This window comes from Colletotrichum godetiae, assembly GCF_030913485.1.
Source record: "Colletotrichum godetiae strain CBS 193.32 chromosome Unknown BDP55scaffold_34, whole genome shotgun sequence".
Classification (NCBI taxonomy): Eukaryota; Fungi; Ascomycota; class Sordariomycetes; order Glomerellales; family Glomerellaceae; genus Colletotrichum; species Colletotrichum godetiae.
In genome coordinates, this window is record NW_026851282.1 from 370914 (window position 1) to 396693 (window position 25780).

The 25780-nt window shown below is 53.8% G+C and overlaps 7 protein-coding genes across 7 annotated transcripts; 5 read left to right on the top strand and 2 right to left on the bottom strand.

The window, feature by feature from the left end:
- Positions 1–1986: 1986 nt before the first annotated feature.
- On the top strand, positions 1987–3643 carry BDP55DRAFT_671662 (ribosomal protein S7 domain-containing protein). Its single transcript, XM_060575471.1, has 3 exons — positions 1987–2527; positions 2615–2977; positions 3062–3643. The coding sequence occupies exons 1-3, from the start codon at positions 2303–2305 to the stop codon at positions 3506–3508; spliced, it is 1035 nt and encodes a 344-aa protein (XP_060427005.1). The 5' UTR covers positions 1987–2302; the 3' UTR covers positions 3509–3643.
- A 3322-nt stretch (positions 3644–6965) lies between these two features.
- On the top strand, positions 6966–9204 carry BDP55DRAFT_695783 (universal stress protein family; the record flags this gene model as incomplete). Its single annotated transcript, XM_060577506.1, has 3 exons — positions 6966–8061; positions 8111–8975; positions 9033–9204. 3 exons carry the CDS (start codon positions 6966–6968, stop codon positions 9202–9204), a joined length of 2133 nt encoding a protein of 710 aa, XP_060427006.1.
- Positions 9205–10083: 879 nt separating this feature from the next.
- BDP55DRAFT_237683 (uncharacterized protein) lies at positions 10084–11072 on the bottom strand. Its single transcript, XM_060566188.1, has 2 exons — positions 10824–11072; positions 10084–10718 (listed from the first exon to the last, which is right to left on the bottom strand). The coding sequence occupies exons 1-2, from the start codon at positions 11029–11031 to the stop codon at positions 10240–10242; spliced, it is 687 nt and encodes a 228-aa protein (XP_060427007.1). The 5' UTR covers positions 11032–11072; the 3' UTR covers positions 10084–10239.
- Positions 11073–11117: 45 nt separating this feature from the next.
- BDP55DRAFT_237691 (uncharacterized protein) lies at positions 11118–11471 on the top strand. The gene has a single exon (XM_060566189.1). The coding sequence runs from the start codon at positions 11153–11155 to the stop codon at positions 11402–11404; it is 252 nt and encodes an 83-aa protein (XP_060427008.1). The 5' UTR covers positions 11118–11152; the 3' UTR covers positions 11405–11471.
- Positions 11472–12115: 644 nt separating this feature from the next.
- Positions 12116–14007, top strand: BDP55DRAFT_557419 (uncharacterized protein; the record flags this gene model as incomplete). Its single annotated transcript, XM_060569694.1, has 3 exons — positions 12116–12694; positions 12717–13189; positions 13248–14007. 3 exons carry the CDS (start codon positions 12116–12118, stop codon positions 14005–14007), a joined length of 1812 nt encoding a protein of 603 aa, XP_060427009.1.
- Positions 14008–17082: 3075 nt separating this feature from the next.
- On the bottom strand, positions 17083–19449 carry BDP55DRAFT_557264 (uncharacterized protein; the record flags this gene model as incomplete). The annotated part of the gene is made up of 2 exons (XM_060569676.1): positions 17083–17203; positions 17255–19449. 2 exons carry the CDS (start codon positions 19447–19449, stop codon positions 17083–17085), a joined length of 2316 nt encoding a protein of 771 aa, XP_060427010.1.
- Positions 19450–22048: 2599 nt separating this feature from the next.
- On the top strand, positions 22049–25669 carry BDP55DRAFT_695786 (HECT-domain-containing protein; the record flags this gene model as incomplete). Its single annotated transcript, XM_060577507.1, has 2 exons — positions 22049–23253; positions 23302–25669. 2 exons carry the CDS (start codon positions 22049–22051, stop codon positions 25667–25669), a joined length of 3573 nt encoding a protein of 1190 aa, XP_060427011.1.
- Positions 25670–25780: the final 111 nt, after the last annotated feature.

Genomic DNA, 25780 nt, shown 5'->3' on the forward strand with positions numbered 1-25780 from the left:
ACTCTTCTCATTTAATTCCTTGTTGTTTTGGGCGGCGTTGCGAAGACGGGCCCCGGTTGGTAATTTGGTTGCAGTTTTGGACATTTTTTGTTTCTTTGTTTTTCTTTACGGAGCGGCGTTAATGATGGGAAAAGCAACCACGAGCGCAAGGGATGCTGCCGTGGCATAGCTAGGTAGAAAAGGATTTACGTCGAACGGAGCTGGTTCCTCGCAAAGTTTCCAAAAGAGATGAGGACCAACATGACGAGACTTCCTTTTTCCTGCCGAGGGCCTATCCACTTCTTCCCACACCACTCTGCATTCAATCCACGTGCGACGAGATTAATTCTCCGTCATTATAGCTGCGGTGATGACATGGGATTGTAGCTGAATTTCAAAAAAAAAAAAAAAAAAAAAAAAAAAAAAAAAAAAAAGACATCAGTGGCTTCGTGATAGCAAGCTGATTACTCTTCAGGAACACGGGCGCAGAAGGGGGTGTCGATTGACGCGGGCAGGGCAAACGCTTCGTTTGTCCACCTCTCTCTCTCCTTCCAGTCCTCTCCTCCACGATGACATAGGTATTTCGGGTGTTCTACTATCACCAATGCAGGAGGTCGTTGCGGTGTCGGCGGACAGTGGGCTTGCTCCCCTCCCTACCCCCCTGGACAAAGATGAGCTAGGGAGTCTGCTAGCAACGGGACTGCGGCAGATCCCACGCCAACGCAAAGCTGTTTCTCAACCTAAGTTGCGTTGCCCACGGTTGGCCTATGTAAGGTAAAGTAGGAAGGGGAATCTTGAGGGGGCCCCCCAGCCAGCCTAGCTTTCATGAACGGTGGGGGAGCTGAATCAGCTGGTCTAGCGCTAGGAACTTGTCAATGGAATGACAAAAGTTGACAACTCGCTGTATTTCTCTCGGTCTGCCCCCATGGAAGGATACGAATCCACTTGATGGAGAGATAGAGATAACACGCCCATTTTGCGCATCCGCGGGATGTGGTAAGAGAGAGAGAGAGAGGCAGATAGAGTCGCGCGACGGGCAGAGAAAGTGGAAAGAGCCGCTAAATGCCGTGCTGCAGGAATCTGCACCAGTGAGTGAGTGGTCAGGGTGGTGGGTTATGCAGCGTGTGGCAGGCAGGCAGCTTGAATCACGCATTCTTTCTTCGGGGTGATAGTGACTTGTTCCCTATTCGGTCCACATGCAGCGAGGGGTAAGGTAGGCATTCGGAGATGGGGTTTAGGTGTCAAGGTGTGTGTGTGTGTGTGTGCGTGGTGTGTTTCCCTCGCTGTTTTCCCTTTCTGTTTGTCGAGGAAATTCGCGGCTTTTCGACATGTGGGCGGCGTTGCGACTTAGATAGGTAGGTCCTCAAGTCCCCCATCCGCGCCGCCATGGGGGGCGAATTTGACATTGGCTCATGCCACATAGGCAAGAGATTGGGAACTTTTGGTCTCTCTCATCATGGGCAAAGTTTGGGGGGGGGGGGATTTTTCTGTCACTGAGACCCAAAAACCCACATGGTGAAAGTGCGGGATGCCGATGAGACGTGGACGCCGTGGGCATCGGCCAAGGGATGGAAGGGGGGTTTGGATTGGGGGTTTCTCTTTTCCAAGGCACTGTTGCGGCTTCAGGTGGGATTGGGAGGGGGAAGGGGGAAAAAAGGATTTGTTGTTGGTTTGGCGGCCGCAAGAGAGACCTCTGATCATCTGAAGGAGCTGTAAGCCGCTTCGAGGGAGAGTCTCGTGACTGGCGCTGTGCCGTGTCTGGCAATGAGAAAAAGGCCCATTGGTTTGGAAGGTGATGTACAAAATTACACAGCAATCTGACGGAAGAGGTGTGGTGGCATTGGTGAAGAAGGTCTGCATATTCGGTGAGCGAGAGCGGGACGTGGGTTGAGATTAGCTTACCTAAGGGGATATGAGGTTCGTCTCGGTGGGCGGCACGGCCCCGACCGGCTCTGGGCTGGGATATGGCCTGTAAACGAGACGTACCTACCTTAGCTAAGCCTCGATCACAGTTGACGGCTAACGGAGCTACCTTCCTCCGGGTAGAGCTCTAGAGACCCACTTAATCTGAAGCTCGGGCTCTGGACGTACTGCGGTAAGTACTGTAGAGGCGTAGGTAAGCAGTCGACGTTGCGAGAGTGGAGCGGCAACATCCGCGCGACTCAATAATTTTCGTGGATCACGGATTGGCCGCGCTGAGTCGAAAATCGCTAGTCGAAATCAGGTACCTTTTTTCAATTCCTACGACCGCCCGACGCCTCGATATACCTCAATCGACGGCACACGATACGATTTCGGCAACTTGTACACATACAGAGCAGCCATGTCTCTGCGGCCGAGCCTACAGACCGCCTGTCGAGCGCTTGCGCTGCGCTCCCGACCCCTGGCCCATCGACAGGAACCTCTGGTCTGGGCGGCGACGAAACGAGCATACTCTGACGAGCTGCGCAAGGGCGAACGGAGTCAGATTCCAGCGTTGAAGAAGACAGAGAATGCGGCTTTCCCTCAGGGTCAGGAAGTCCCCGAATCCGCGCCGGGACAACAGCAGGTATGGGGGTTTGACACTAAGGAGGAAGATTGTATGGACGGACGGGGCGGGCAGAAGAAGAAAATGCTGACAATTTCACTTTCGCAGCCAACAAATGAGGCCCTTGAAGCTGCCGCGGCACTGAGCGAGCTCGCGGAGGCGGCAAAGGGACATAGCGCCGGTCTTGAGGGCGGCCTGACGGAGGCCCAGGAGCAGTTTCTGTATGCTGAGGGCGCCATCCCACCTACACAATCGGACGGCAACGGCCAGCGCGATCTCGAGATCATAGCCAGCGGTGGACTGCTCGCGCAGGCCGGGGATGCCGAGGTCGCTCCGTCACAGTCGTACAAGTTCCCGCTGCCTACGCTCCCTCTGCCGCCTCATAGCCACCTCAAGTCCCGGTACCACCCAGTGCTAGACCAATTGACCAACCTGATGATGCGAGATGGCAAGAAGGCCCAGGCGCAAAGAGTAAGTTAAACGCTCTGGAACATACTGGAACTTTTACGTCTCGAGATAATGAGGAAACAAAATATGCTAACGCGCCCTCTTTAGAATATGGCCATGGTCCTCAACTTCCTGCGAACCTCCCCTCCCCCGATCATCAACCCGCGATACCCGCTCCTCCCCGGCGCCCCGCCGCCGGCTCACCTCCCCCTGAACCCCGTGCTATACCTCACACTGGCCGTGGACTCTGTCGCGCCTCTCATCAAGATCCGCCGCATCGCGGGCGGAGCCGGTGGTGGTAGACCCTTGGAACTCCCGGCCCCGCTGGCAGTCCGCCAGAGACGGCGCGCGGCGTTCCAGTGGATCCTGGACGTTGTCAACAAGAAGGCGTCTAAGGGGTCCGGCCGGACGCAGTTTGCGCACCGCGTGGCGGACGAGCTGATTGCCGTCACCGAGGGGCGGTCGGGCGTGTGGGAGAAGCGGTTGGCGCTGCACAAGTTGGGTACGGCGACGCGTGCCAACTTGACCGCCAAGGTTGTCAAGCAGAATATGTAGAGTGGGTGGTGAAGAATTTGTACGAAGATGGAAGGGGGGGAAAAGACGTTGAGAGATTTGTAGCAAAGCTGTATATTGTACTATATCATCCTGCCAATGTAAGTGCTCAAGAGGAGCCTTTCTGCCAAAATGACATATCGCTGTTATGCTGTTATGGGTGCGTTAATTCCAACGCTGCACCTTCTATTCTAGGGTACCTGGTGGGGTATTGTCTGTTCTAGGGTACCTTGACTGAGGCCAGAATGTCTTGATCCGGACGGTTTCGCTCTTACCTTCAGTGAAAGCATCGAATTACTGTGTCAGCTTTTGCGTGTATTAACCAAGGCATAGTTTCTCGGGTTCCGTTACCAGAGACACTGCTCTATCACTCTTCAGTTGTGACAAGAAGGCTAAATGTTCGTTGTTGAAAGTCTCCCAAGGAGCCACGATGCCTGTGTGGTAAAGTATGAAGATGGCTCAACAGTTGTCCATGTAAGCATCAATAGGCCTCACAACACTGTGAGAGACTGGTCACGAATGACACCGGCATCGTGAAGCGGCAGACACGGACTGCAGCACAGCCTCAATACATGTCTAGATAGTTCACTATTCTCAAAGGTCTAATGCATCACTGGGCCAAAAGGATAAAAGGCGGGGTCTCAGTGAGGCGATGAGAGGACAAAAGGAGGCGTCTGTAATCCTCCAGGGCCGAAAAGTTCCCCGTACTCGATGAAGACATTTGGCCAAGCCACGATACCGTCGTGCCGGCGCCCGGGAAAGTTTCCTAGATGTTTAAACATGACTTTCACATGATGGAAACCTCTCAGGGCCCGCAGTGACGTCTTGTCTTCCTGTCTCTTCTCTCTTCCATCAAGTGAAGGAAACGTTCGGGTGGTCATCTACCTAGGTATCACTGGCCGTGTGGCCCTACCTTTCCGGGGCGGCTGAAGAGTGTCATACACAGCAAGTCGGCGCCGTCCCACGGAGAACAAATCACCTGCCAAGAAGACGGCCGGTCTTGGCGGTGGACGCCGGCGTCGTCATCATCGCACCGTTGGAAGCACTGTGCGGCGAAGCGTGTAAGACCGTCTCCCCGCCCGGCAGAAGTGAGTGGAGGAGGTTGAAGGATACCTTTGTGGAATGATACGGAGATCGAGGCGCAGGACGAGGAACGATGGGCGGAGGCCGCGGGTCATAGCAAGCGGTTTTCCAAGTTCCTAGAAGAGAGGACTCTGACGGCCAGAGCGGGTTGTGTCTGTGACGAAAAGCCGAAAACAAATATTTGCAGTGGAGACAAGCAGGGAATGCGTCATTCACTTGCATATGGATTTTCATCCATCGTTCGACCTTAATACTACACGAACGAGTGTGCGAATAGCAAATCAGTTCTTCAAGCAGATAGACACATATTAATTGCTTTCCAGAATAGTGACTTGCTGTGAACGAACTGTTTCTCGGTTTCGCTATATCTATAACTACCGACTTTCTCTCATCATGCTCTCTTAACACTGTCTCTTTGTTTTATTACACCATACGATAAATCAGCTTTGAAACCAGCCCTGTCGATCTCGTTCAAATATCAAGATATAGGTGAGTGTTTCTCAGATCTTCCTCAGATGTTTCCCCATTCTTTTTTTCTTCGTTTTGGGTTTCAAGCACAGAGATCTTCGGGTACGTATCCGTACACCCACCTTGTTTGAGGGCAGACGAGTGGTCAGTCCTAGGGCACAGAGCATGTACACTTTGGATGGTTTGCATACCTGGGGATGAAGTGTCGTGCATCATATCGGCAGACAAACGTCAGAGAGGGCGCTGGGGCGTAAGCAAAGTTGAGGTAACATCCCATCTTTCAATTGAGTTTCCTGGGGGCAACCAGCCAGCCCAGCAGCCCAATGGCCCTCGGATGATGAACGGTCACGTCGTGCCTCTCTCTCAACTTCTCAAGCCTGTCTACAGGTGAGGTGGGATGAGATGGGGTACCTCACCGGGTTTCCTGAGTGGGCAGGTACCAGTCGTACCAAGACGGGCGATGACGAAGCGCCCACGGCACGCAGATGAAAATGGAGACACTGGGCAAGTAAGAAGCGGTCCCTCTGTCCCTCTGCAGCATTAGGGCGCTCTGAATGGATGATCTCTTCCAGACTCTGGGGAAATGAATTTGGGAGAAAGAGCAGATGGAATACGGCCCAAATGGGGCTGGCTGGGCTGGATAAGGTGTCCATGGCTCCATCGCAAATCTCACCCCTGTCCACAAGTCTCTGCGATATACTTCGTCGAAGTATTACTCTGCAAACCAAAGGAGTCAAGAGACAAGCAGACAGGTTCATCAAGAACGTAAGAAAAACGATGATTTTGGATCGGATGACTGCATTTCCAGGCGCTGTCTGCACCATTTTGAGCCCAGGGCATGTCAATCTATCCGTACAAAGTACCTAGAGGCTTCCGCAGTCATGGGCCAAGGTCACAAAGGCAAATGTGAGGCTTCAGACTAATACAGTTAAACACAAGGGAGGGCGCCGTCAACTGGTGTCAAAGACGTCGACGCTAAGAAACCGGAGCACCTACCCCTCCTCGATCCCTTCCACCATCCATCCACGTTATCCACGTTCTCCCCCCCTCCTGTCCTCCACCGTCCCATTTCCACAAGTTCACAACCATCTTCCTCGAGTCTCTGCTTACCTTACTTGCTGCCACCCGCGAAAACCAATCCCCACCTTTCTCCTTCTCTGCTCGTTCCATTCGTTCCCAGCTTGCGCTTGCGCTGCCGCTGCCACTGCCACTGCCACTGGGGAAACATTGGGCTGGACTGGGACTACCGCAGTAAGGTAACCTTGGCTAAAGTAGTACGGTAGGTAAAGAAAGGGACTAGGAACTACCTTACACCTTACCTTCCTACGGATACCTTACCTTACCTTACACAGTACCCTTCACTCCACTACCACCAATCGTGTGTCGTGCGCTACCTTACCCTCAGGTTCCTTCAACTCCTTGTTGTTTCTCTCTTACCGCACCGCACCGCACCCTTTTTTACCCTTCTCTTCTCCTCCTCCCCTACCACCACAACCAACTGTTCCTCCTTCAACCGGTCTTGGCAGTTCGACTCGTGCTTCACAAGCTAATTTAGGCCTCCACCCACAGCGCACCTTGCTCACTTTTGGTCTGGTCCCAACAGAGCCATGATCTAAGGAGCCTCCACCGACCTCCATATCCCTACTGCCCCTACACGATGCTGTTTCTGTCGTCCAACTTGCACCGCCAACGTCAACATCGCAAGATCATTCCCCGTTAGATTTACCCCCAACCACGTATATCCGACCCGATCCAGACCCCCGTATTCGATTTTACATTAACGAAATCATCACTACCCTCAAGCGAACGAGTTGTCATCGTTCTTCTACCGCAAAAGCGACGCTCGCAAAGTCCTGAACGAGGCTCCTTCCCCGCCAAGAGCGCAATCCGACTTTCGAACCCATTCAAGATGTCGCACCAACCCATGAGCATGGAGGCCATGCTCGACGAGGAGAGAAGAGATGTTCTGGCCTTGCTCGAGGGCACCGCTGCTAGATCCAACTGGAACACGGGCTCGCCCGTCTCTGCACGCTCGCCTTCGCCCTACACGTCGCCTCGCTCACCCGTAAGAAGCATGTTAGATATCGGCGCCGATGGAGGCTCAAAGAGTCCACGTCTTGGAAACGCCGTACCCGTGCGCAGCATGTTGGATATCGGCGGTCCTCCGGTCCCCGTTCGGAGTATGCTCGATATCAACACCTCGGCTCCAAAGCAGGCTGCCAGTGCCGGCCCCAGCTCTCCAGTCGAATCTCGCGCGCCTCATCCGAGAACGTTTTCCGATTCACACTCCCAGAAGCCCAGCTTTGGCCCGCGCGCCCCAATCAATCGGATGGACCCGACTGCGGACTACCAATTCTCTGATATTTCTACTAACAATATCGGAACTGCTATGCCGAAGCGCAACACCCAGGGAAAGGCGCTGGGCGTAAAGAAGCCGGGCGGCGGCGCTATGGCCGATGTTATGCGCGGCAACGACATTCCCGGTATCATCCTCCCCGGCGACAGGGCCCGCCACGGCTCCATTGCTAGCAATCCCGTCATGGGTGCGAGAAGCTCTAGCAGAGGTCAAGGCAGCAAATCAAAGTCCCCCCATGGCAGACTGAGCATGCGATCCCGATCGCCCAATGTCAGCGGTCGGCTCCAGCAGATTCCTGGAACCGCCATCCTTGACGACGGTCGTGTGGTTGACATTTCAACGGCGTACCGCAAGCTGTCTGACGCAAATCTGGCATTTTCAGGTGGAGGCCTCTCCGGGCTGGCTGGCCGCAAGAAGTCGAACGCCGACGATGCCGGTCTTGGGCGTCTTACGAAGGACTATCTCAGCCCTGACGGAGAGGAGCTCGAAGACAGCAGCGACGAAGACGCGCACAGTTCTTCTGATGAAGAGAACGAGAGAGGACGTAAGATGTCGCCTCGAGATGAAGAGAGCAATGCCAAGTCCGGCACCTCAGCCGACAAAGGTGACCGCAAGACACTCAGTCTGCTTGCCGCGGCTGAGGAAGAGCGTAAGTAACCCATGCTTACGTTGGGTTAAAGATGCTAACGAATTTGCAGGCCTAGCAGTCAGCTCTAAGCAACCTCAATACAAATACAAGTCATTGTTAGACGAACCTTCCATCACACTCACCAAACCAGGCGGCGAGAAGTCGAAATCCAAAGCAGGCATCCGTCCAACCACAGCATTCGACAATGAGCCAGGATCGGGAATGGCGTCCGCTGTGAACTCGGACGATGAGGAGGAGCTCAACGACATCAAGCGCGCACAGAGACTGGCCTTCTCACGGACGGAAACCCTCAACAACCCAGAGTTCTCACGAACTCTACGCATCATCATGCGCGGCGAGTTTGACCAGATCCAGAGGTCGGCCGAAGAGGAGCATCATAGGTTGAGAAAATACCTGGTGGCCACCGATCTCAGTGAGGAGTCGACACACGCCCTGGAATGGACTATCGGCACCGTTCTGCGAGATGGAGATACTCTCATCTGTATCTACTGCGTCGATGAAGAGACTGGCATTTACTCAACCGAGGGAATAATGGTTCCCGACGAACGTGCCGCGCATCAGGAACAAGCAACTGCTATCAACGCCATGTCCAGCGCCAAGTCACCGCCGCCAGGCATGACAAGCGCCCCGCCATTCCCTCACCTGCCGCGAGCCTCGGCCTTGAACAATAGCGACTCTTCTTCGCCGGCGCCGTCCAGTAGGGAGCGCGGTCGTGCTGAGGAAGAGCGCCGTCGGGCGGTGAACGACATCCAGGAGAGGGTTGAGCGGCTGTTGCGTAGGACTCGACTGCAAGTGCGAGTGATCGTCGAGGTCATTCACTGCAAGAATCCAAAGCATCTCATTACCGAGGTGATTGACATTGTCAGCCCTACGTTGGTAATCCTGGGCAGCCGAGGCCGTAGCGCTCTCAAGGGGTTAGTTGTCAACTCCATTCACCTCTACCGTCTGAACCCCTACTGACTGTTGAGTAGTGTGATTCTTGGCTCATTCTCCAACTATCTTGTTACAAAGAGCTCGGTGCCTGTCATGGTAGCGCGGAAGCGCCTTCGCAACAAGAGCAAGTACAAGAGAGGCCCTCTCAAGCAGGTCAATGACCTGAATAACCCAGGAGCCAAGAGCCTGGCCAACGCAAAGGTCGACTAGAAGAACCCCGTGCCGAGGCGTAGGCTGTCAGGGCTGTGGAATCGCTTCAGTACAAGGCGAGCGTCAATGGTTGAGGAGAGGGAGATGGAGCCGACGGAGCAGCAGGATCGGCGAAAGAGCTTTTGATGAGCAACACAATTTCCTTTTCACTATGTTCGTACGAGCCTTCCACTTTGGGGATAGGCCTGAGACAAGTATCCCAGGTACTGCGTGAGAGAAGGCTTCTCTCACTTGAGAATGTGATGGAGAGAGCAAGCGTAGTTCAGGCTAGATACGAGCCATGCGAGGCGTCTCACTTGTTGTTTATTTCCCCGGGGGATTTGACGATTAATCATGTCATAAAAAGCGGTCAAGCAGAAGACTCGACAACCAACTTGGTTGAATTCTTACTCCATTCTACAACTTTGAGTCCATTGCCTGCGGTTGAGTCCTATTGGAAGACGGCTTCAGAGAACGTGAATAACTCGGTGGCCAGCAATGATAAGCTCGGTGATGTCCGGGCCGACGTGGTTGTGAAATTGTGCATGCTCGAGCATCTCGTGTATAACTAAAAGCAAGCAGATGAATTATGTCCGCCCGACATAGTTCGAAATGGGCAAACGAACGCTCGTCATGGTCACGAAGGAGTCACTCGAAGGGAATGGAGTCGTCGTCTGTAGGGGTCCCACCAGGCGACAGTTGATTCGGTGACGGGACTGAGAGAATGGGGCATTGGTGCGGGGTGATAAGATAGTGAAAGTGGTTGATTGGGGCCAGCTCAGTTGCGTTTTTTCTGGGTCTCTTAGTCAAACGGGGCCAATCCCGTGTAAAGATGCTCGGCCGATGGTACGTACGCAATTGTGCCCTGGGGAATGGGAGGGGGATTGAGTGTGGGTTTTGTTTGAGGTTCGTCCTGATAAAGTGTGAGGTGAACTATTAACAATACTAGAGCCTAGCTACGTTTTGGCAGTTCTTGGTAGGGGTTTTTGTGCCTTGCTCTGTTATATGGCTATGTACATCTTGTGCGTGGATTTACTGTGATGGGTACTTGTTACTTCACATCATAGCACCCCCCCTTGGGACGCGAGTCTTGGGTTCCCTTGCCCACACTATCCCGCGTCTCGTTGGCGTCGTTGTCGAATCGGATGCTCCCGAGGCTTTGTCGGTGAGACACTTTGATTGGATCGCGCAAGGCTTTTTTTCTTTTCGGAAACCTGAAGAGAGAGAGAGAGAGAGAAGTGTTTGTTTGTTTACGTTCAAAAGTGGAAAGAAGACGCAGCAAAGAAGAGGACCCCGCCTTCCATTCTCGTGCTTGAGATTGGTCCCGTGACTAAAGATGCAACCACTTAAACGTCCGAGGGGCAGACACGCTTGTTTCCTAAAACACGAACGACGCGGGTTGAGATGGGGCGCGCATGGGTACTTGGGAACACCGGGACAGGGGGGAGGAAGAGGTGTAGGACGGAAGGGAGATACGGTTATCCGTAGGGGGGAGGGACTGTTAAGGTAGAAGAGGAGGATGGCAGATGTGTTTCCTGTTTCTCATCAACTTTTGACCTCGTTATGGGAGAGGAAAGACGGTAAAGTGCGAGTGCACGGGAGAGCGTAAGGTAGAGCGAACAGAGCAGGAGGGTACGTACCCGCCCAGGTCAGTGTCGCCATTGTTCGGTGTAGGGGCCCCTCTCCAGCCCCTCCCACCCAATCCAGGGCCTGAAATCCGGCCGCTCCCTTGACAGGCTCGAGAAATGATTGGACGATGGCCTCGAACCTGGCAAGTGGGGACCTGAGCTCCCCAACCTCTCGATTTCGTCTCGTTCGAAGGCGACGCAAGGTGGTTCGGGTGGGCATTGGGGATCCCAGGTGCTGGGCTGTTGTTGCATTAGAAAAGACGCAGAGAGGAACGGGAAGCACCGCAACAACCCCCCCCCCCTCCCCTTCCGCCTTCCCCCTTCCCTTTACGAGGAATTAGATGCCGTTGCTGCTTCTCCATCTGCTTGCTGCATCTCTCCCGCTTTTTCTTACCTTTCCACAAACCTGCGGCCACTCTCAATCAGGTCACCTGCTACTTCTTTCTACCCACTTTCCGCCCAATCCTGTCCTATCCCGTCTTGTCTTGTCTTCCATCCAAGAGGAAAGAGAGAGGGAGAGAGAGATAGAGACGGGCGATCCTAGGAAGGCGCTTGGTCTATCACCGTTACCTTACCTACCTACCTTACCTTAGATCCATACTCAAATTCAACCTTTCTTCATCCTCCTACCTTTACTCTTATCGCACCCGCGCATATCATTCCCGATCGAGTTCAGTTTCACATTGGGCTGGACTACCTTATACTTACTTGCCCTGATCGGTTACATCAATCCGAGGCACTTCTATTCCCCTTGCTCTCAACTCTTTGCCTTATACATCCCACTTTCCCCCCCTCCTGCATTGCGCTCCCGCAATACGTCAAGTGAACCAACAAGGTACTTCTCTGCGCCGTACTAGCCGTCGACCTGCAGAAGAAGTTCGTCTCTGTCGCAACACCGAGGCGACCACGGTGAAGGGTGTGCGCCCAACCTACTCTGACCCTCATGCTTTCCATGCCGTCGCTGGTCACCGTCAACAATAACGTTTCCCTGCTGAGCATCACCATTGCTCCCAGCACATACGTCGCAACACTGACCCTATCTTTCGTCTTCGTCTATCTGTACATCGTTCAGATCTCTTGGAAGCCGACACTGCTACCCAACGTCAGCTACTTTAAGCGCACAAGCCGAACCACCAAAACCGCAGAGGCCGCAGTCGAGCCGCCTCCTCTCCCACCACCACCCACTTACAAGGCCCTACCCGCACCACCCGCCCCCAAGGCCAGCGGCGCACTCGTCCGTCGCAGCGACCGCCACTCCTCTCAACACTATCAGCACGAGTATGATGATGGCTACGAAACATTCGATGACATTCGATCCTCTCGATCATTTAGACGCCTCCTTGGGCGACTTCGAGCCGACGACTCCGCCACCGGGCAGGAGGGGCCCTCAGGGCGTGAACTTGTTCGGGCACCCGTCGCATCACTCGAGCTTCCGGTCAGACGACGCGGAGAGCGACCTGGGCCCGGACCCCGAAAACTCAGTCTCCGCCGGTGGCTACAGTCCTCCGGCCTGGCGCCGCCTCGGAAACGGGAGTCGCGACAGCGGCTTCTGGCGCCGGAGTGATGACCTGCTGGGCGCATTCTCCCCGCAGCTTCACGGGCACCACCAGGGCTTTGGCGGCTTCAAGTCGAGGGAGTCCAGCCCTGAGTACGATAGCGACGGCGATGAGGGCGAGTCGGTGCTGCGCAGGGCCATGCGCACGAGGTTGCCGACGGGGAGCATGAGTCCTGATAAGGCCCGGTCGCCGAGTCCCGAGCCCAAGATGGAGGATAGGACGATCAAGTTGGAGGATATCCCATGGAAAGAAACGAGCCCTTCAGAGGGAACGTTGAATCAAGAAAATTGTATGGCCCCGTACCTGAAACCCAATCCTTTCTATCGTGTGTATACGACTGCTATGGGAGGGTATCAGGCTGACCTCGCCGATAGATATCAGATTCGCATTGCGCGCAGAAGTACAGCAGCGCACGGAACCTATCGAAGCACTTGTTCACTTCTTCCGCTCAAAATGGCGATTCTTGACTCACTCATGGTCGTCCACGATCCTGTCCATCCTCATCGCCGTGCTCGCCATTACTGCGACGCGCAACCTCTTCCAGCCCGCTGCGCAGCAGCCGGTGCCCGACCTTGTCAAGGTCGCGGGAATTGCGCGGTCTTTCGAACCGCTTATCTACTTTTCTGAGAATGGCGCATCCCAGGTTGGCGATCTGCAAGCAACTGGTGTCGCCGTGTGGGATCTCGGCGAGAGCGTGCGCTCCAGCAACATGACTTCTGCGCCGATCATTGTGAAGGAGCTGGATGATCTCAGTGAGAGCTTGAAGACTCTAGCTGTCGAGCTGACAAAATTCTTTGCGAATGTTGATGGCGATATTGATGGGTAAGTCTCCCCGCATCTGTTCTCACTCGCGAAGCATTTCATTCTAATATTGAGTTAGCATCCTCATAGTCATGGACTGGGCGCGTAGAGAGCTCTCTCAAGTCCAACATCTCCCGTCATCACCCTTCACTGCCGCCTTTGACAACATCCACAACCTTCTCTCTGAAGCCGGCGTACTTGAAGACGGCTTTGGCAGCCCGACTCGCCTTGGCTCTCTGTCGAGGTATATCTTTGGCATGTCCAACCCGCAGCGCACACGCCTCACTCTCCAGCGCACATTCAATGAGTTCCTCACCGTACTCGAGGATGCCATCAACTCGGAACTTCAACACTCCCTCGCCTTGTTTGCTCTCTTCGAGGCCATCGACCACCAGTTCCTCAATCTGGCGCGCACTGTTGTCCGTGAGGCATCAGCGCAGGAGGACCTGCACGCTGATTCGCTGTCGTCACTCTGGACGCGCATCCTAGGCGCCAACGCCGCAGAGGTGGCGAAATATGAGCGCAACCGTCTGCTGTTGCAGAACGTTAGGGAGAAGACAGTGCGGAACAAGAGCATCTTGGTCGAGCACAACGGCAAGCTCATGGCTCTCAAGGCCAATCTCGAAAACCTGCGACGCAAGCTCGTCAGCCCGCTCGTGAGGTCTGTCAATTCGAGCACTCTGACGCTCGAGGACCAGATCCGCGGGCTGGAGGACGTCGGGGGTTACCTCGAGGGTGTTCGGACGCGGCAGAAGGGCAAGCTGATGGAGATGCTGTACGGCAGCGTCGGAAACAGTCGGCGGCTCATTGAGGACCGGACGTATGGCCGTACAGCATGATTTGGTGAAGTCTGGGATTTAGAGAAAAAACACTTGGGTCCTGGATTCATTTCTCCCTCTTGGTTGCTTGCCCTTGTATACTGCATCATGGCGTATTTGGACAAATAGAGGAAACCCACCCGGACGGCGTTGCTTGCTGAACTGGGGATAGAGCTTTGCTGTCGAAGCGAGTGGAGGGGACAACGATGTCTCTCACGCATCTTCACTGGAGTTGAGGATGAAGGCATATCGGGTATCGTCTACTACACGGGTATTTAATTTCCATGGCAGATCGGGTGTTCATAAGCTGACAGATGTCAGTTGGCGTACATTGGCAGCAGACGTCCTCCTTGGATAAGGTACAGGCACGGAATCGAGCGAGCGGCATGTTCTTGACAGCCGCCCTGCATGGAAGATACAGAGAGAGGAACTTTTTGGTAGTGATTACGGATATGGGAAAGGGCGTTCTTGGGAACTAGTACCTGTAGGACCAGCCGCATGTAAAGACTTTGGGAAAGGGCGTACTCTGGGATTTGAGGTTTCGTTGAGGTCAACTAGGTAGCGGAAATGCGAATCAACGCAACATTTCATCTAGTCCTTGCGCCGCAGGCTCTGGATGGAAGGGTTTATCAAATGCGTGGCTGCTCACTTCGTTTCTGAATTACTAAAACATGTGGTCGACCAGTGTGAAGCACGTTCTGGGGTAGCTCCGGGAGACGGAGTGTTGGAGCTGCACGACAGTCTCATTCACGTTTCGAGTCTACCGAGCACCTGAGATAAAGTAAGGTAAGGTAGGTAGGTGCAAGGTGCATGACATCCTTCTTACTTCGTTACTGCTGGTGGCATATTATGCGAGGAATACTATAGAAGATGCGTAAGAGGAAGGCAGGCAATTGTGGCTGGCTACTTGAGTGTGTAGGGCAGTAATGAGACTTTGCTTCCTGCTAGCTGCCCTCCAAGATCATAGCGCGCAGAGCTCCTGGGGAGATAGATGGTAGGGATGGTCATGATGGCAAAGATCCTCGCTGCCGCTGCCAGCGGCATCGCTTGCTGCTCCCTTAAGCAGTCCTAGTCTTGGGGAAGTGACAGTGTACATTTTATATACTTGAGAAAGCAGGTACTGCATGGTCTGTTGTGGAATATCGGCGGGTCCACCTGCAGCCCAAGACCGCAGACTTATCTTGTATAAGAGTGAGCGATTGAGTCATTTTTTAGAATTGTTTGCATCGCGGGCTGGAGCCGAGCAGAAGTTGAACGGCTCCTTGGGCCTATTTGCAACTCGATATATGTAATTGACCTTACATTCTCGTCCACTGGTCCATGGTGTAGCCTGGGTTGGAGTTGTGAAGTGCTCTGGAAATTATAGACAAAGATTCTGCTCTATTTACTTGAATTGGAACAGGCTTTTCCTCCCATGCTTACTCTCCTCATCTCTACAGAATTCTAGCATAATACAATGTAAGGGAAGCCGAGTAGTTGGGAGAGACTTTATAGCTCGATAGGGCAATTCACTCTGAGTATGTAGCAGAGTAATTCAAGAGTCGATTTCGAAAAGTCGCACGTCTAGCTAGTCTCTCGGGCCATTCAACGCCCTCACACTTCTTCTCTGACCTCTAGGCTGAAAGGACCGTCCTCATGAGCCAATTTCCGCACGAGGTCCTCAAGCAAAACAGGAATTTTATCGTATCACGCAATGAATCCCCTAGATATTAGCCCTTTGAGACGACGATGGAGTGCCAGGGGAAGGCCGCTGTCCGACGGCAGAGGATTCGTGTGTACCGCGAGATGCCGATTCGGCAGTTTCCGTTGTTCCGAGTACGTGAACTTGAAAGTTCTCTATCCGACGAGAGTATTCTCAAGCACGGGATGAATTCTGGCTTTTCAAACATTTATCATCTCGATGTGGTGATGCCTACCTAATCGGAAGTATGTTGCTACACCAAGGGAATCCCAGAGCTCATGATAAGGCGTCCACGAGGCATGAGGCGAAGAACATCGAGACCCTCTTCCTACTGCAGGAAAGATCTGCTGGGCATTCCGATTCCAGTCCATATTTGTACCTTCACTAGGTGTTGCTTCGCATTCCCGGTGTTACGAAGGCTAGCAATCATCCTCATCGGCCGATTCCCATGTGACATGTTGTCTTTATTGGCCTGGCCCGATAGATCGGTCTAACTAACCCATTGACTCTGCCATAATATATCATTCAGGCTCTCGTACTCAAACATCAAGAGAAAAGCTTGCGAGTCACTTGTTTATCGCTCAGTATCGATTGACGCCTTTCACATCACCTTGAATCTGTCGGATACATCATAGTCTAGTGTTCAGCTTACAGCCGTAGTTGCCACCCCGACATCGACAAGAAGGGTTCAAGCCAGGTTGACAGCATCGAGACAACGCGGAGTAAGAACTACATGCTAGGCGCCGGAACAGAAAACAACAGCGCTGCAGCCATGGAGACAAAGATCATCAACACGACGATGACTCATATATATCATCACATATTCACAATCAAGGAACGCCAGGTATTTGTGAACTTTCTTTTAGGAGATACTTTCCTACCTCCTCAAAACCACCATCTGCCTGTTTGCCTGAAGAAACGAGTACCGTTCTGTGTGGGGTATTGGTGCCGTCGCAAGCGAGCGAAGCCAGGCAGCTCGTGCGACTCAAACATACAACCGTAAAACGCCTTCCTGGAGAACCATATGGGGTGGCAAATGACGCATCCCACCGAGCCTTCCTGGCAGATCAAGAGAAACAGGAGCCACCCAAAGTAGGGATGAACCGCCAGTCTCTCTGCCCACGAAGGCAGTAAAGAAATCTATCCATACATGCAGGCCTCGAGAAGATTTGACGACAGGTCTGATAGAGCTGCCATCGTAGCAAAGCATGTCGTGGAGATCCCTCTGGCGTTAAAAAATGCAGTCGATTATGCCGCCTCATTCCAAATAACTTTTCCCAATCCGTGTTGAGCAATGACCTCATGAGCGTTGTCGTTGAATGCTCACTGGTCGTAGAAAGGATGCCCGATAACAAGGGGTATGATGACATAAGGAAATCATGCTCATAACGTTGCGTGAATGCGGAGGAGATGGCTTAGGCCTTGGTCTCCTCGGCCTTCTTCTCGCCCTCCTCGCCACCCTGGGCCTTGATGTACTCCTCGTAGACGCCGAGCGCCTCGTCGACCTTGGCCTTGAGAGCGGACTCTTCCTCGATGCTGCGGAATGTTAGTGAGAGATCAGTGGACATGAGGGTTATTCAAACTTACAGGTTAACAAGCTCAGCGTTGTCCATCTCGAGAAGCATACCGGTGATCTTTCCGGCAAGCTCAGGCTGGATAGCCTGGATCTTGGGGAAGATGACCTCACCGAGGATCTGCTTCTGCTGACCGGGGTTGCCACCGGCGGCAGCGAGCTGCTGCTGGATGAGGCTGCCGCTGTTGAGCTCCTGGGCAGGGGCTCCGCGGCCACCCTGGGGGAAGGGAGCGTTGCGGGGAGCGTTGGGGTTGGCACCACCGCGGCCGGCGCCGGGCTGGTTACCACCCTGGCGAGCGTTGGGAGGGAAGCCGGGCATGCCGGGGCCGCCGGGGATGGGCATTCCCTGGGGAACGGGGCCACGGCCGCCCTGGGGACCGCCACGACCGCCGCCCATGGTGGCTTGCTGCACCTGCTGGATGGCAGCCATGAACTGCGGGTTACCAGGCTGGGGGTAGGCACCTCCTGGAGGGAAGGAGCCAGGCATGCCGTAGACAGGGGGCATCTGCTGGGGAACACCGCGTCCGCCCTGCTGGGGGTATCCTCCGGGGAACTGGCCCGGACGGCCGCCCTGAACGGGAGGCATGGCCATGCCGCCCTGGGGGAATGGCATGCCGCGACCACCCTGGGGGAAGACGGGCTGCTGGCCCGCGGCATAGAAGACGGGGGGTTGCATGTACTGCTGGGGCATACCGGCAGCGGCGGCGGCCTGCTGCATGCGGAGTTGGTTGCGAGCCTGGATACTAGCCTCAAGCTGGCTCTTGCGAACATCCTTGCGCTGAGCAAGAGCAACGTACAGAGGCTTGTTGTTGACCATGCGCTGGTTCATCTCGGCAACGGCCTTGGTGGCGTCGTCGGGGTTGCTGAAGCAGACGAAGCCGAAGCCCTTGCTCTTACCATGGGGCTTCTTGTCCGACTTCTTCTCGGTCTTCTTCTCGCCGTCCTCCTTCTCCTCGGTCTTCTCGGCCTCCTCCTTCTCCTCGGCCTGGACCTCCTCCTTCTTGTTCTCCTTGTCGGTTTCATCGGAAGAACCCTCCTCCTCGTTACCGGAGTCGGTGGCGTTGTCGCGCATCACCTTAGCGGAAGTGATGGGGCCAAAGTCGGCGAACAGCTGGCGAAGTCTCTCGTCGTCAACCTCGTCGTCAAGGTTCTTGATGTACAGGTTGACACCCTGGTACTTGTTGGCCTTCTCCATGCGAGCAGCCTCGTAGGACTTGCGGAGCTCCTCCTCACGCTCGTGCTTCTTCTGCGCTCTGCCAACGTACAGGTCCTGTCCCTTGAAGTCCTTGCCGTTAAGGTCGTCGACAGCCTTGGAAGCAGCCTCATGAGTAGTGAAGTTGACAAAGCCAAAGCCGCGGCTCTTGCCCTCCTGGTCGCGGGCAAGCGAGGAAGAGGTGACGTCGCCAAAGGCGGCAAAGAGGTCGCGGAACTCGTCATCGGTGACCTCGGTGGCGATGTTCTTGACGTAGATGTTGGTGAAGTTGGCCTTCATCTCCTCGAACTTGCTCTGGCGGTCCTTCTTGGGGATGTGGTGGCCAACGTAAACCTTCTTCTCGTTCAAAAGCATGCCGTTAACGTGCTTGATAGCCTGAGAAGCAGCCTCATCGGTCTCGTAATGAACGAAGCCGTAGCCCTTGGAGTTGCCGTTCTCATCCTGAGCAACCTTGCAGCTCAAGATGTTACCAAAAGCAGCAAAGGTGTCGTGGAGAGCCTTGTTGTCAATGGCAACATCGAGGTTCTTGATGAAGACGTTGCCCTGGCCAGTCTTGCGAAGGGCAGGGTCACGCTGCGACCACATGATGCGGCAGGGGCGGCCCTTGATAAGGGTGTAGTTGAGCTCCTCGAGAGCCTTCTCGCCATCGGAGGTAGTGTTGTAGTTCACGTAGGCGTAGCCGAGAGAGCGGCGGGTAACCGCATCACGGCAGACACGAATGGAAGCGACAGAACCAATCTGGGAGAACAGCTCGAAAAGCATGGCCTCGGTGACAGAGGGGTCGAGCTCGCCGACGTAGAGGGAGGCGGAGGCCTGGGGATGAGGCGCAGCGGAGCTGGGGGTAGGGCCCGCGGTGTCGGCATTGTCGCCCTGAGCGCCAGACTCAACGTTGGTGTTGATGGCGGGGGCAGCCTTGGAGTCAGAGCCGTTGAGGGAAGCGTTGCCCAGGTCGTTGGCGAGCTGGTCGACAGCGCCGTTGTTGGTAGCGGTGGCCATTGTATCGGTAGTAGAATTGACTAGGGGAAAAGATACTGCAACACCAAGTGGACGTTAGACGCAGATTGAGATGACGGGGGAATAAGCCGCGACTTGGAAGGCGGGGTAGGAATTTGCGAGCCGCAAAAGTCGGTCGAAGGCCAGATTGAGGGTGGAGAGGGGATATGAGGGGGGAGGGAGAGAGAGCACATACCAAGTCAAGAAATCTGACGATCGGTTGTTGGACGAGACCGAGACGATGTGGTCGGAGGGGATAAGAGCGGTCGAGGAGAAGGCAAGCCTTGTATGAGGTTATGGCGATGTGTGACGTTTGACCGACACACACGAGGGGCACTTGTTGCAAGATTGACAGGCAGGTGCGGAGGTAAAGCAAGAAATAGAGGCTCGGTGAACGATTCCTCTAGTAATTTCTTGCGATTGAGGAGGGGGATTCCGTTATGGAAGTTGGGAGTTTTTGATGGGGGATTTTCAAGTTTTTTTTTGAAGTTTTTTCTGATGGAAAAAGTGAGCGAGACAGAGAACAAGTACGAAGACGTACTCCTTGCCAGACCCTCTTTAGATGTGAAGGGGGTTGTTGATAGGGTTTGGTGTGGTTGGTAACGGAGAAAAGAAGAAGAGAGGAGAGATTTTTCAATGAATGTGGCTTTCGCGGGATGATTTTTTTTTTTTACTGGAGATTGCCTACCTGCAGTGGAGGGTGGTGCCTTCCCACCACTTGATTTTGGCGCTCCTGCTGCTCATGCTGTGTCCCTCTTCGCCTTCCAGATTTTGTCGAGGGGAGGGGCAGCCCGCGCCAGGAGCAGGGCATGTGCCAGCAAAGTGGAGTACAAGCCATCAATGTCCCGGCTTGAGGGTCACTATCGCAAATGGCTGCATTCATTCACTGATAAGCGATAGGAACATCAGGCCAGCGCCGCCATGAGTACAAGCGTTGAAGTAGCTGGTTTAGTGGAGAAACGTCAGAAATTTATGCGACCATCTCCGATTCAACGGCGAACCCTGTGACGAAAATACAAACAAAAAAAGAAGATTGCCGATCTGGAGGTGTCTGGAGCACCACATTGGCAGAAACAAACAGGTTCAGGCATACGAAGTAATGTGACATACGACCTTGACTTACATACAGCCAGTCACGGCATACAAGAATAATGAGATAGTCATACCTGGCTGACTCTATCTCTTTCTGCGATGTGCGATGTGCGACAAGACAACGTCAGGGACAATGCTCATTTCCAAAAAAGCAAGGGCGATTTCACACCAAGAGCCGTGGCTGGAAAGCCGGTACCTAAAGGCGCTTGTCTGTGCCACAAATGCCCACGAAGCAAGCCGGCACTTCCATCAAATCGTTAGCTGCCGCCTTAGACATGAATCTGAGGGCCCGAAACTGAAGAACGTAAAAGCTCAAGACACGCGAAACTGCTTTGGAGGCACTCAGCCTCTCGCCCTCTCGACAAACATGCGCGCGCCGGGTTTCTTCTGCATATATGTATTTGTATAGCCCCAGACTCTGTTCACCGCGGTCCGTCTTCTTCCGGCCAGTGCTTGGTGTCCTATCAAGAGAACAGACGGTTATTAAGGTAGAGCCCAGACGAATGCTCGTGCCGCGAGTGTGTGTGTAGCTTTGTACATGGACAATCATACGCGCAATGATGGTTGGAGTCATTGTGATCCATAAATGCCTGCAACCACATGGCGTAGTTTTCCCAGAGAAAGGCACACCTTGATTGAAAGGAACACCTTGGATGTTTCTCGCACGACTCTTCAGCCTTTCTACATCAGGGTACCTTCCTCATACGGGTTCACCAGCACCTGGCATCCTCACCGACATTTGCGCGAGTAAAGAGACGGCAATCCGAGTCAGCCCGTGTCTTGAAAGCATAACACAATCAAGATTGACTTTTGGCTTCTGCGACGGCCGTATATTGACGCTACCGAGTATAACACCTGTCTTGCCTTTTGTTGTCACCATGCATCGTCGGGTCTATCCATTTTTACACATGTCATCAGAAATCTACATCATGATTATGGCCAACTAGCAGCAATTAGGTCAACGTCGGTTTGTGTGTGCTCCTCCCCGGATGCCAGGGTGCCAGGGGGTGGCGCTTGGACGCAACCGCCCCATTCCCTTATCCAAGGTACCAAGGTACGTACTCCGTACTCCGTAGTAGTGTACGGAGCACCTACCTATGGACCTTACCTTGCTGCCCCCCGGGTCGGGTCCCAGAACCCACTGGGCCAGAAAGCTCGTGCGGCGTGCGGCGTGGCTGCTCGCGTCACATCGGAACCTTCCACAACTTGACGCCGGGACCAGCTCCAGCTTACCTCACCACCTCACCACCTCACCAGGCCAGGCACCTCTAGTCACGCAGACCCCACCATAGCCGGTGCCCAAGCCTGTGAATCCCCCTCCAGTGACAGTTCGATTACATACACCCCGTCCGAACGTGCTGAAGCTTCTGGAAGTCAACCGCGTTCGTGACATCCTCACCCTCCTTCCTAGCAGCTTATTGCACCTCGTTGGGCCTGCGAATCTCTGCTTGACATGGTCCAACCATACCATCTTCACTTCTTTCACTAGGCATCGTTTCTCCGAGGAAACATGTTTCCCACCTTCACGGGCAACTCCCGACGCCCCCGGAACGTGAACCTCAGTGGCCAGAGCCTCAACCCCTTTGCTGCAACATCATGGACGCCTGCCGCAGGCTCAGGAGCATCTAAGACTGTTTCCAACGCCCAAGCCGAACGTGCACAAAGACAGCAGGACCGAGACAGGCTGAAAGCCTCCGAAAAGATACAGAAAACATGGAGGGGCCACAGGGTCAGGAGGCGGCTTCGAGACTCTCGCCGGGACGCCTTTGATTCTCTATACTCGAGTACCTCAGACCTTGCTACACAGCAGAGACTAGCGAAGGCCTTGCCGCTGCTGTTGACAATCTTTCAGACCCGGCCCGACGACGTTGAACGCTTGGTGCTCTTTGCGAGAGAACTGAATACGACCAACCTCGAGTGCCTTGCGCCTGGCCACCTTCCTGCACCTCGGCTGGCACGTCTTGTTCGGATACTTGTGGAGGCCCTAGGCGAACAAACAAAGAAATCGTTCGTGTCTCTCTTCGAACAGCGCTCGATGTCAACTAACGGTGCCTCTAGCAGCCAAAGCGACGAGAACCGACTCTTCCTTAGCCTCCTCACGCACATCATAAGTGTTGCTCCCGATGCGCTTTCGAAATCATTCCGACAGTACTACACAGCCCTAGCAGAGATATGTGGAGTACCAGAGACCGATGCGGCGGCTTTGGAAACCACTTCAAAAGCTCTCCTCGTGCCGCTGCAGGCTGCATGCGCTGACGAGTATTTGGTGGCCGCTTACGAGGCATTTGCGCTGTCCTTCTTGACTCGTCATGATCTGTACCTCGTCGAGGAGCACTCGAAAGTCATTTCTGAAAACCTCGAATCCGATCGACTCGCCTTAGCCATCAACAAAATCTACAATGACGGACGGATACGTGGTGTTGAACGGGAAGCTCAACTGTGGCTTCTTGCACATTTCGTTGGTTTATACCAAAAGGCCGGACCGAAGAGCCAGGGGCTTAAGCATCTAGACGCATTACATATACAACTTTCGAGCTTGTCCACAGAAATCAGCTTGAGGCTATCAGTCCGAACAGCTGACCCGGCCTCGGTGAATGTGGACTCTAGCAACGCGGATGAGTCGTTGATTCGCTCTCTGCCTGCATACATCACCAATCAGCTCACATCCCTGGTCAACAGAGAAGGAATTTCAGCACTTTTGGCTGAGCTCACTACGTAAGTGAATCCCTTTCCTACCTTCAGAAAGTCGCTCACATTACCTAGTAACTTTGGCTCTCAATCCTCCAGTCACGAGTTCCAAAGCGCAAGCTTGTTGTCCGGGTACATCCTGACTCTGCTCCGCTGTTTCCCAAGTCAGGGCGATGACATCCGAATGCGCCTCTTTCTAGGAGATGTCAGCTCGGGTCTGGGAAGCTTGCCGACGATCCAATTTCTTTGGCAGGCTATGAGCCAGACCACCATTTACAAGCAGGTTTTGCAAAATTCAGCATCGGTACAAGCCCTGCTGCGAGACTACTTGTCAAAGTCGTCAAAGTCCAATAATTCTCATGAGCAAGAATGGAGACTAGTCCTTCTTTTCCTCGAGCTTTACATCTTCATTCTACGTTTGAGCGACGACGAAGACTTCTTCAGTGGTATCTTCCCTAACATAATCAAAAGCGAGGGGCCGACGTCTCGTCTGCGAGCATGTGGACTTTCTCTCAACGAGGTGAAGAACTTGACCATTGTGCTCAAGCACCTAGCTTTCACGCTACATTACAATGCCGCGGATATTCTACAAGGCATCCAGCACTCCGAGCCAATCTCGATGACGCAACTGGAGTCTTATTTTGGAAGCAGCAGTAGTACCACTAAAAGTTCTAAGGAGGCCCGTAGCCAAGACTCTAGAGCTAATGCGGCTGATACTCGGCTTGACCTCGATAGCCTGCGTAGTATCGTGACCACGGCATTACGACTCTTGTACGAACGAGATTCTCGACGGCCGTTCTTACCCCGAGACCACTGGCTCATGACATCAAAATTCGACATGGAAGGGTTTGTTAGTGCCGTTGTCGCCGAACAAGAACGACAGAACGAAGTCTCTGACTCTAGTGAAGACGAAGACGGCGAGGTTGACGAAGATGCGAATATGGGTGGGCTACACAGCGGCATCATTCACACCGTGGCCGGACAGCGAGTATCACGTCATGCACAGATTGAGAAGCTCCGTGCTCAGCAACGTAAAGCACAGAGGGATCGTCTGCTCGCTGTGATCGGGCCAAAGCTGGAGATTCTGAGGCACATGCCATTCGTCATTCCATTCGATACCCGTGTCCAGATTTTTCGCCAATTTGTCTATCTGGACAAACACAAGCGGAGGGAGGGTATGGATGCTGATCAGTGGAGAATGACGATGTTGCATAACCCCCTACGCTCCCCCGGCCGTAGTCCGGCTGGGCGACATCATGGCAAGATCAGAAGAGGTCAGGTCTTTAAGGATGCTTTTGAACAATTCTATGAGCTTGGCGAAGGCCTCAAAGAACCCATACAAATCCAATTTGTCGACCAATTCGATACTGTCGAAGCTGGCATCGACGGTGGCGGAGTTACGAAAGAGTTCCTTACGAGCGTTACGACGGAAGCGTTCGGGCCAAGGGATGGCATTTCGCTTTTCACGGCCAACAGCAAGGGGCTTTTATACCCCAATCCGACTGCGATGGACGAGCTCAGGCAGGTATTGAAACGAGCTGAGGTTCCAGAACGCACAACCGAATGGCAAGAACAAGTTCAGGGTCTACTTCGCCAGTTCGAGTTCCTCGGCCGGATCGTAGGCAAATGCATGTACGAAGGAATCCTGGTCGACATTGCATTCGCTGGCTTCTTCCTCTTGAAATGGATCTCTGGCCAGACTGGAGAGAACAGCTACAGAGGCAATGTGAACGACCTGCGGGACCTTGATGAGGAGTTGTACCAGGGCATGTTGCGTCTCAAGAATCACAACGGAGATGTTGCGGATTGGGCATTGGATTTCACGCTCAATGATCAGGTGTCTTTGCCCGGGGAACCAGTTCGCACAGTCACGCGGAATCTGATCCCAAATGGTGAGAATGTTACCGTTACCAACGATAACCGCCTCCTCTACATTTCCTACGTTGCCCGTCACCGCCTTGTCGCTCAACCCGCACAGCAGACAGCCGCGTTCCTTCGAGGTCTTCGCTCGATCATCGCGCCTGCTTGGCTTTCGATGTTCAACCAAAACGAGTTGCAACGCCTCGTGGGCGGTGACAGCTCCGAAATCGACATTGAAGATCTGCGTCAGAACACGGTCTACTCAGGTCTATACGAGGTCGGGGACGACGGATTGGAGCACCCCACCGTGCAGCTGTTCTGGAAAGTCATGGCTAACTTTTCTGACCGGGAGCGGCGAGATGTGCTCAAGTACGTGACGAGTACGCCGCGAGCACCTCTGCTGGGCTTCTCACAGTTGAGCCCACGGTTCAGTATTAGGGATGGAGGAGAGGATCAGGAGAGACTGCCAAGTACCAGTACGTGTGTCAACTTGTTAAAGTTGCCGCGCTACAAGGACCAGGAAACTCTCAGAAAGAAGCTGCTCTATGCGGTCTCTTCTGGAGCTGGGTTTGATCTCAGCTGAGCGAGTGGTACTGCCTGCAGTAGTGTGACCGAGCGGGCATTCATGACCTTATGACGTAAGATAGAGCAGATCACTAGTGTTCAAATTCAAATGTATTATTCTACTGTTCTG